This window comes from Molothrus ater, chromosome 9, assembly GCF_012460135.2.
Source record: "Molothrus ater isolate BHLD 08-10-18 breed brown headed cowbird chromosome 9, BPBGC_Mater_1.1, whole genome shotgun sequence".
NCBI lineage: Eukaryota > Metazoa > Chordata > Aves > Passeriformes > Icteridae > Molothrus > Molothrus ater.
This window is the reverse complement of record NC_050486.2, coordinates 19,499,762-19,509,380: the sequence shown is the minus strand read 5'-3', so window position 1 is coordinate 19,509,380 and position 9,619 is coordinate 19,499,762. Positions and strand designations below refer to the sequence as shown.

The 9,619-nt window shown below is 40.5% G+C and overlaps 1 protein-coding gene across 3 annotated transcripts in view; it reads left to right on the top strand.

The window, feature by feature from the left end:
* The first annotated feature begins 1,011 nt into the window (after nt 1–1,011).
* Nucleotides 1,012–9,619, top strand: part of AK5 (adenylate kinase 5) — an 82,454-nt gene continuing 73,846 nt past the window's right edge. The window contains exons 1-3 of one of the 3 annotated variants that reach the window (XM_036387912.2): nt 1,012–1,120; nt 2,819–3,005; nt 3,987–4,154. In XM_036387912.2, the coding sequence (XP_036243805.1) occupies nt 1,061–1,120; nt 2,819–3,005; nt 3,987–4,154 (415 nt within the window). In that variant the 5' untranslated portion in view covers nt 1,012–1,060. Of the gene's footprint in view, nt 1,121–1,937; nt 2,103–2,300; nt 2,322–2,818; nt 3,006–3,986; nt 4,155–9,619 lie in introns of those variants that run through there. The other 2 variants (XM_036387911.2, XM_036387913.2) reach the window with 2 other exon arrangements.

Genomic DNA, 9,619 nt, shown 5'->3' with positions numbered 1-9,619 from the left:
GTACATCTAGAAATGATGCACCTAGTTTTGGGCTCCCCAGTAGAAGAGAGATGTTAACAAACTGGAGTGAATTTGATCCCTGTACAGGCCGTTCACTTACAAGTTGGACTTGATATATTCTGTGATTCTGAGTTGAGTGGACAGCCACAAAGATGGTTAAGGGATGGAGAGCACTTGTTCTTGAAGATGACCAGAGAGCTGAGCTTGTTCAGCTTTGTGGCAGGCTTAGAGGTACATAAAAGCAGGTCTCCAAGGCTGGACAGGAGACCATCATGAAAGTGGAGCCGGGGTCTTCACAGTGGTGGGCAAGGAACAAAATGAGACATGGGAGGTGATAACTGAATAGGAGAAAACCCTTCTTCATGTCGAGGCCAGACAAGCATGGGTTGTCCAGAAAGGCTCTGCAGTTGCCACCCTTGGAAGGTTTTGCAAGATGAGACTGAATAAAGCCCTGGGCAACCTGCTCTGACCTCCAGAGCTGTCCTTGCCTCGAGCAGAAGGCTAGAGATCATTTCAGATCTCTTCCTGTGACTCGCCGATCACAGATGCTCATGACTGATCGTAGTTCGTGGCTTTTTGCCAGCCCAAAGTGTATGAAACGTCTCCCTCCTCGAGACGCCCGAGCACCGTGCCAAGGGCAGGGACCGCGTTACCGCGGGAGGCTCGCAGCACCCCTGCGCTCCCCCGGCGCCCAGCCCTTGCCGCCGCCGCTCCCCGCGCAGCCGGCGGAGCGGGTCCGCTCGCTGCCGGGGCAGCCTGCCCGCGGCTCGGCGCCAGGCACAGCCCCCCGCCGCCTCCGCCCGGCGCCTCACCGCGGGCACCCCCCGAAACTTTCCCCGGCAGCCTGCGCACGCTCTCGCTCCCCGCCGGGGGAAAACGTGCTCTCTCTCTCTCGCTCCCTCCGAGCAGCGGGCACGGGAGGCCGGCGGCTGCCTCCCTCCTGCCTCCCTCCGCCCGCGGAAGCCTCGCCGAGGCTCCCGCATTGCACCGCCGCGCCGAGCCGAGCGCGGGGCTCGGGCTACCCACCCGCCCCGCCGGCGCCCCCGGCCCCGGTGGCGGAATGAGCGCCGGCGAGGCGAAGGAGTATCTGGCCCGCAGGGAGATCCCGCAGCTTTTCGAGGTAGGCGAGGCGCAGGGGGAGGCGTTTTCCGCCCCGTCGGGGGATGCTCCGCGCTGGGACCCCGCGGCGGGCAGGGCTGAAGGTGGCTGGAAGGACGGAGCGGCCGGAGGCTCGCGCAGCCTGCGCGGGGAGCGCAGCCCGGGCCGGGTGGGCGCTGGCGGCGCGGGGCCGGGGCCGGGGCAGCGCTGCCCGCCGCCCTCCGCGGAGCCCCCGCGGCCGCGCCCTCCGCCCGCCGCGGCCGCCGCCGCCCGCCCTCCGCCGCCGGCGGGGAGCGAACTTGGGCGTCCGCAGGGCAAAGGAGCGCCGAGGAATGCGGGCGAGGGGCATCTTTCCTCGGTCGGGGGGAACAAAAGAGCCGCAAATGTTTAGTGAGGTGTTGTTTAGCTCCCCACAAGTTACCTGCTGCTAATGGCTGATAATTACTTCTGTGTGCAATGTGGATTTTTTTTTCCCTCCCGGATCAGACATACTGTCATCTGTATATAACATACACACATATGTATTTTCCCTTGCCTGTGCTTGAAGCTAGATGTCTTTCTATATATTTTGAAAATTGCAGGACACGGCGAATGCTAATGTTTTAATTACACAGAATGTGAATGGTTTAACAACAGATGCAGACAAAACTGGTTTTCTGTTGAAGCTCAAAGCTTGAGCTACTGATTTAAAAAAATTGGTGCATGTCTTCTGCAAAAATACACTGTTAGTTGCTGTGATCTGTTGAGTACTATAGTAAGGGCATGGATACATAGAAATGGTATCTTATTTTATAAGCTCAAATCTGTGTAAATAACAATTACTGTATAAACTGTAGATAGCAACTGATCAAATCCTGAATTGGAGCTATTTATGTTTTCTGTTAATACCAACTATGACCCTCAAGTTTATTCACACAAAAATTAGGAAAAGCAAAAAGAACAGAAATCATCCTGAAAGACATGCATTGTTAAGGGAAGGTTGGATGCAGCAGTCTCGTGGAGAGGTGAGATGATGACTTATGTATCACTTTGTCAAGGAAATGTGTCAGAAGAGGGCCTGGCAGTCTTTCTTTCACACCCCCCACAAGGCTCATGAGTACGAGGAGTGAAGAATTAATACTGTAGAAAGGAGATTGCTAATGGCTTGAAATCTGTGATCAATTAACTCAGAAAGCACCTAGGAATTTTGGGGTTGTGGGGTATTTTTCCAGATACTGATCAAGGTGATATTTGAGTATTTCTCATGATTTTTTAAAATCCTCTTTTCATTGCTTGTGTAAGTGTTGACAAGAATATGGATGAGATACTTGTAGGTGCAGTGGTCTTTAAGGAAAAGATACATTTTAGTGATGTCAAAGACTACAAAGGATATGTAAATTTTGGGGCTCTCTAGCTTGCACATTGCTCTGTGTATACTTGCCAGTGACAGTTCTAAGAAAAATGTAGAGGGATTTTTTGGTGTTTTCGGGTTTTATTTTAGTGCAAACAGACACTATAAAGACATAGCCATGAGCTTCCTTTCCTAGTAATTTTTATGATATTGGCAAACCAAAATAATCTGATTTTTTGCAGGCCTTGCTTTTATGCATTGAATTGCAATAGAGAGTCTGAATATGAAGGGATGTGGTGTTTCTGTGTGCAAAGTAAAAGACAAAGTAAAGGTGCTTGGTTTTCCCTGGCATCTATCATTACAGTCTGTGTTTCTGATCTTACATTGCAGAGTCTGTTGAATGGATTAATGTGTTACAAACCTGATGACCCAATTGAATATTTGGAAAGCTGTTTGCAGAAAGTAAAAGAGCTTGGAGGGCCAGAAAAAGTGAAATGGGACACTTTTGTCAGCCCAGAAAAGAAGACCCTGCCTCCACTCAATGGAGGACAATCCCGGAGGTCGTTTTTCAGGAATGGTAATGTATTAAATTTTAAAATTATTCTATTTCTTCAACTGTGTATGGTTTTACATCCACAACTGAATTGTTTTATACTTCTATAGCAGATTATGCCTCAATCTGATTATCTGTAGGCAAAGGAGTCAAGAATTCTGTTTCCTTGCTTTTTGGCACTTGTTTTTCTCCTGCCGTAATGGATGCTAGGCAGGAGAGGAAATTGTGATCACTTTCCAGCCAAATGATGGATGTTTGCTGAGTAAATGTTTAACACATCAGTGGAGGGATTTCTTGTATCCTACCGAAAACATTTGCAAAGATGGGGCAGATATGACCCAGTGAACTTGGCTTGTGTTTTCAATTGGTCCCTATGGATGACATACACACCAACTTCAGTGCAGTTACATTACGTGCTTTTCTAGTTTACATTGGAGCTACATGCTAATTTACTAAATAAAATATAAATTATAAACTCTTAGAAAAAAAGTGCATCTCATAAAATCTAAGCAGATGTCGTACCAATACCTGTAATTATTTTATTTGTAATGTTAACAAAGAGTAATTAGCTCATCTTTCAGTTGCCATAGTTATTTTTCCTTGCCATCCAACATTTCATGAAGATAATCAGCAAGAATACTGTCTCTATCTCTGTGTACAACATGTATCACTAAAAGAGTCCTGCTTAATAGTAGAGGCTATCTGCACAATATCAAGCTTTTCTTCTCAGAGGCCCCTGCTGAACTCTGGGTGCTACAGGCAGATGTTCATAGAAAACCTGGTGTGCTTGAAAACGTACACAGAGAAAACTGACTCTGGGTGGTTCTGATTTAATAAATTGGTTATTTAGAGGTCAAAAATATTTAATATAGCAACAGCAAACACAATATAAAATTATGAGATATTTATACTTTATGTATGATACTTGTTTAAATCTGCCTACAGAACAGATTTTGAGTTTTCTGCCTATTTCCACAATTCCCAGTTTATCTTACTATTTTACAGTGATGCCTGATAACTCTAACTTCCCCTACCGACGCTACGACCGGCTGCCTCCGATCCAACAGTTCTCCATAGAAAGTGACACTGACCTTTCTGAAACTGCTGAGCTAATTGAGGAGTACGATGTGTTTGACCCTGCAAGACCTCGACCAAAAATTATCCTTGTCATAGGTATGAAGGCAGTCATTTTGACAAGATTTTATCACTGCTGCTTTGCCTTTTGATTTGTACTGCAAATACATTGAATGCTTATATGAATTTAAATACATTTTTTCCATCTGCTGTAGCAAGTGGTGCAGGTCAATTAAGAGTGTGAAATTGTTAGTGCTGGACATGGCATTCCCACTGTAAGAAGTTTAGGGGTCACAGCAAGCTCCTGCACTCGTGCTATGTAAACTGGATGCCTCTTAGCAGCTGGAGAGCTCATGATTTGCTTATGAGCACATCTGCCACTTTGATTTCATCTTATCTAAACCTGGTTCATGCATTTCAAGGCAGCAGTACCATGTGAATCAAAGTGTTCTTCCAAATCATGCTCAGGATTGAACTAAAACACTTGGATGTACTCAAAGCTGATCGCAGAAATGGGGTATTTTAAAATATTGTGTAAGCCAGCTCAAAAAGGTGATAGAGAACTGTTGTCCTCTATACTTAGACCCTTGTCAAATGATTGGTATGCCCAGTTGGAGTGACACTGTCATTAGTTCATTGCATTGGTAAATTAATCCTCAGGCCCATTTGGCAAATGAATCCTGTTCCAGCTTCACAGAGAGCGAGCACTCAGTTCACATTAGTTAATTGTGCTCTCTCCCAGAGTTCTCTCTTGTGAGCTGTTTAGTGTTCTTTCTAAGCAGCTCATACTTTCCAGCCTCAGATAAGCATAGGTTATTAAAAATAGCTGCAGGTTAAGTGTAAATCAATATTTTTTTCTGTTCATGAATTTAAGTTCTTTGCATCAGTTTCCTTATCAGCTAGGTAGTTGTCTTTAGAAATGTTACTACCAGGCCTAATTACCTGATTCTCTGGATGGCTTAAAGAGTTACAGCACAGGTGCCTAGTGATGGAGAATTACGTATTTAGTGTAAAAAGCTTTATTCATAATAAAGAGAGATACTGCTTCCCTAACAGAGAATATATGTAGTATAATAAAAGGGAACAGAAATGCCTTCTCTGTACTACAGAATGGAAACTCTAGGAACAGCATGTCCTCTAGGCTCTGCATCCAGCAGCTCTCAGAAACAAGATATTGGAATAGATTGGAAACAGAAGACCAGGCATTTTTTTAAGTATCTGTGGTATGCCAAAGCAATTGCTCAAGGCATTTGAATTTTCTTAATCTTTTGTTTCAGGGTTACAGATTTCAATATGAAAATCTCTCTATGTATTGCTGAAATGTGAAGATTGCAATTAGGTGGAGAATAACATACCTTTCTTTTGTCTTAATTAATTAGTTACATTTCCTTTTCATAAAGGAGAATAACTGGCTCCTTTTCAGTGACCACAGAAGGCTCTTAATGCATTGAAATCTATGTAGCTCAATTGCAGGAGAGTGATGAATGAAGGTTTGATTTAAGTGAGATAAAGGAGATCGGCTTTCACCTCTGGAACTGAGTGCGGGTGTATTTGAAGTGAAATCCTTGAACACCAGCATGCAGTGAGCCGACCATGGATTTTACAGAGCTTTTCTTTTCTCCCATTTATATAGGGAACGTTGTAAACATTCCACAAAGGCTATTTCAGGTTTATATTCCCACTGAGTTTCTCTGAATCTATTACAGTGTGATCTGATAGAAACACAATACTCTATGTAGCTTAGCAGCTATTGTCCATTTTTGTACAGTATCAAGACAATTTCTCCCAAATTCAACTTTCTATTGAGAAAGCACATAAAAACACATGTTGGAAAAAGTAACTGAATAAAAGAGAAAAAAAAAGTGTACCGTTCATTTCAAGAGATATTGGACACAAAAAATGTGTTGCATATTTTCAGTTTGCATCTAATGCCAACAAAAAAAAAATCAGTGAAGTAATGTATTTCTGTCTAATTAGAGATAACTAATCATCCTGCCTTGCTCAGGTGGTGCTGGTCCCAGTCACTGTTAGGGACAGAAATTAAGTTAAGGACCTGTCTTCTGCTTCACATATTTGGTGAACTTTTCTTTATTAATGCATTAGCTCGAGATCTTTTTAATGCTTTCATAAAGATTTTTACAACTTCTTTGCTTTATGAAATCTATCATCCTTATAATGAACCAGGTAGCTCCAGGGCTGAAGAGAACTCACTTATAGAGGTGGGCACTTTGTTCTTTTTCTGGGTTTGCACAAGAAGCCTCTGGTGAAAGATAAAGCTATAAAGCTACATAGTGAGCATATGACTGGATTTCAGAAAAATCAGATGGAACCAGTCAGGAGGGCACTCATCTGAATCAATGGAAAAATTATCTTTCTTAGGTATTATAACACTAGTAAATGAGATTGTGTTTAAAAATGTGCTTCCTAATATACTTTTAAGAAACAAATTTGTACTGTTAGTATAGCTTGAATTTAGAGATCTTAAAATATTAATTATCTGGTGTCATTAGCACCTTAGTTGGGTATGTTTTTAAGCCACACTTTCTTCAATATATTACTTAATATTAAAAGAATACACCTTCCTTTTGAGATCAAAGTGTAAGGGCTAGATCAAATAAAGTGCTGTCAGCAGGCAGCTGCCTATTGGTTTGTTAAATCTAGTCCACAGTCAGATTTTAAAGGAAGAAGTATTTTCAGAAATTTTATTCTTAGTTGAATTAATTCTGAATTTGCATCAATATATGCAAAATTGAAATAATGGACAAAATTAGATTAAAACAATTGCTTTAATAACACTTTTTGGGCACACAAATCTTTACTTGAAACCTGTTAGGAAACAACAACTTGTTTTGATGCAACAAGTGTTCCCTAGTCTAGACATCTTCTAGAAATATGTAAAATAATCATACTTTCCTTGAGTAATCTACCTCAGAATAAGTAAAAAGAACAAAAGAAGAAAGGGATTTGATTTTTTCTTTCTTGTGAACAGTTTCTCAGTGTGAATTATCAAAGAGTCAGGAATAGATACATAGTATGATAAATTATGATCTGCTGTGGGAAGTAATTTTGTCCTTTCACTTTTCCTTTATTTTGTTACCTGAATGTTTCCCCTCAGATTGTAAACAGATAATACCATCTTGATATTATGTGTTTGGATTGATTTGGATTATGTGTTTGGGATGTGTTTGGATTGATAGAAACAAAATGTGTTGGAAGTTTATGAATATTAAACCAAACACTTTATTAGCTATTTTCTGATTGCAATTCAGATTGAAAGAACAGAAGTGCTGAGCTACACTTTTGTTTTGTTTTGTTTTGTTTTGTTTTTTGGTTTCTCTTTACTGGCAAAACAAAGCTCTCCCTAACAGAAGTGTGAAGTCTTGTTTCAAACATGGTTTGAAACAAGACTTGTTTCAAACATGAGTTTTTTTAGCTATTTTGTACCATTACAGACTGATGTTTTATCTGGTATCAGTTCTGGTTTTCTGCCACCTTTTGTATCTGTGTTGGAACACAAGCACTATTTTCCTTGTTTCCAGTTTTTCATTTTCTGCACATTACCTATGTTTTGCATTTTTATTGTTGCTGGGTGCAACACGTCTGTTTCAAACTTGTAAGGTTCAGTGAAATGCATTTTTCATGGGGAAGACTGAGCATAAAAGGGAGCAGGGGGAACTGGAGCAGAAGTGCTTTATAGCCACTTCAGTGCACAAGATGATTCCTACTGTATCAGATGCTTGTGTACCTACAGAAGGAGAACATTCTTTATTCTAAGAGGATAGATAGCTAAGCTGTCTATGAAGGAGAGAGTCCAAGCTGAAAAACTAAACCCATCTAGATCACCTGGAATTACTGAAATGGAAGAATAGCTGTAGAACCTAAGTAGCTGTAATCTGCTGAAAGAAGAGAAAAACTTATGTTTGTTTTTACAACAGAAACACCAAGTGAACTGAATGAGAGAAAAGATTTTTCAGTTGTGATCTTACTATATAAGCTGCAGTTTTTCTTTCATTTTTTTACATGTGTGTTTTATGAACGTCTGAAGCTGTGTTGTCTAGTTGGATGTTACAGATAAATGCTTGTAGAAACATTATTTAAACTAATTGGATAATGATAAAGCCATTTTTTTTCCCCAGGGGCATAACTAAACTGTGGGCAGGGTATGGGAACATGATAACAACAGGCACAATTCTCTGTGCACTCTTGAAATGGCTCCTGGTCTTTGTTCCAAAGGGCAGGTGCAGCATCAGCATCACAGCATTGGGGCACAGAGGGCTCCAAGTGACTGCTGGTGACAATGAAAGCTCTGTGACAGTGATATTGGGGTGCAGCTTGGAGCCTGGTTACAGAGACTGCCCTAAGCATACATGTACAAATGCTGTAAAGCTTATCCTGCAGCCAGAACTCTATTGGTTATAAAAATGCTTAAAAGCTATTTATGGGAATAATATAGACAATATAAAAAGAGTTACATGATTACTAACAAGAAGCTCAGTGTACTCAGATTTACTTTCATTGCATTGCTGTATTTTTTACATTAATAAAAAATTATATTTTTTATAAATCTTGATTCTTTTTCTGTTGAAATAAAATTCAGTGTTCTCACAAAGAATCCCCGAAAATATAGCTACTTAGGATTGGTATTATTATCAAAACATTTGGTGTTGGTTTGCTTTGTTATACTCTTTAGTACGATACATTTTTCTACACATAAATATTTATTTTTATAAAAACAATTTCTTAGTTTTAAATATTGAATTCCAGATTTTCTGCTTATCACATCATAACATGTCCTTTTAATTCAGACATGTTCTGATTGTTTTACATGCATTCTTGCTGCTGCTGTCCAGCTCACCTTCCCTGCAGATTCCCCTGCTATGTAACATAGCTGTTTTCAGTGATTTTGATACCCTTTCTGCCTGGGCTGTATATATTGAAGGGTCTCTTTATTCTTCAAGTTGTCTAGCAAGCTGAACCTAATTTCTTCTCTGTCAGATGCTTCAAGCATCAATACCAAAAGCTGGTATTGCATGGTTCAATAAAAGTCCTTATACCAAATCACTATGGAAACATCTCAGATGATTTTTTTTTTTAATTTTAAAATAAGAAAACCTCAGAAACTCTTGCAAACACATTTAGGAGCAGATTTTATTAGTTTCATTTAATGACTAGTTCACTGATTTAATTGGCTTATTTAACCAAGTATGATTCTTTCTGACATGAATGCACTTCAGACTATCTGACTCTGTCTCTGGATTCATAGAGCTTCAGAAGGGAATAGTTCATTTGTCTGCTTCTCTACTGTGGATCAAGAAAAACTCCATTCCAGAATGGAGGACAACCTCAAAGAGGACTTATTTTTATTTTGCAAGTGGATTTGTATTCTTTCTGAAAATTTCATTTTACAAACTGTTATGTTTATGATCCAGTAGATGAGACATATGGTTGGTAACAGGTCATGCCACTGTGAGGTTTACTCTAATAATGCTTGGTAAATTGATGCCAATAGAAAAGATTTCACCTGTGATTGGGTACTTCTGATGAAAGGTTAATTTAATGTTTTG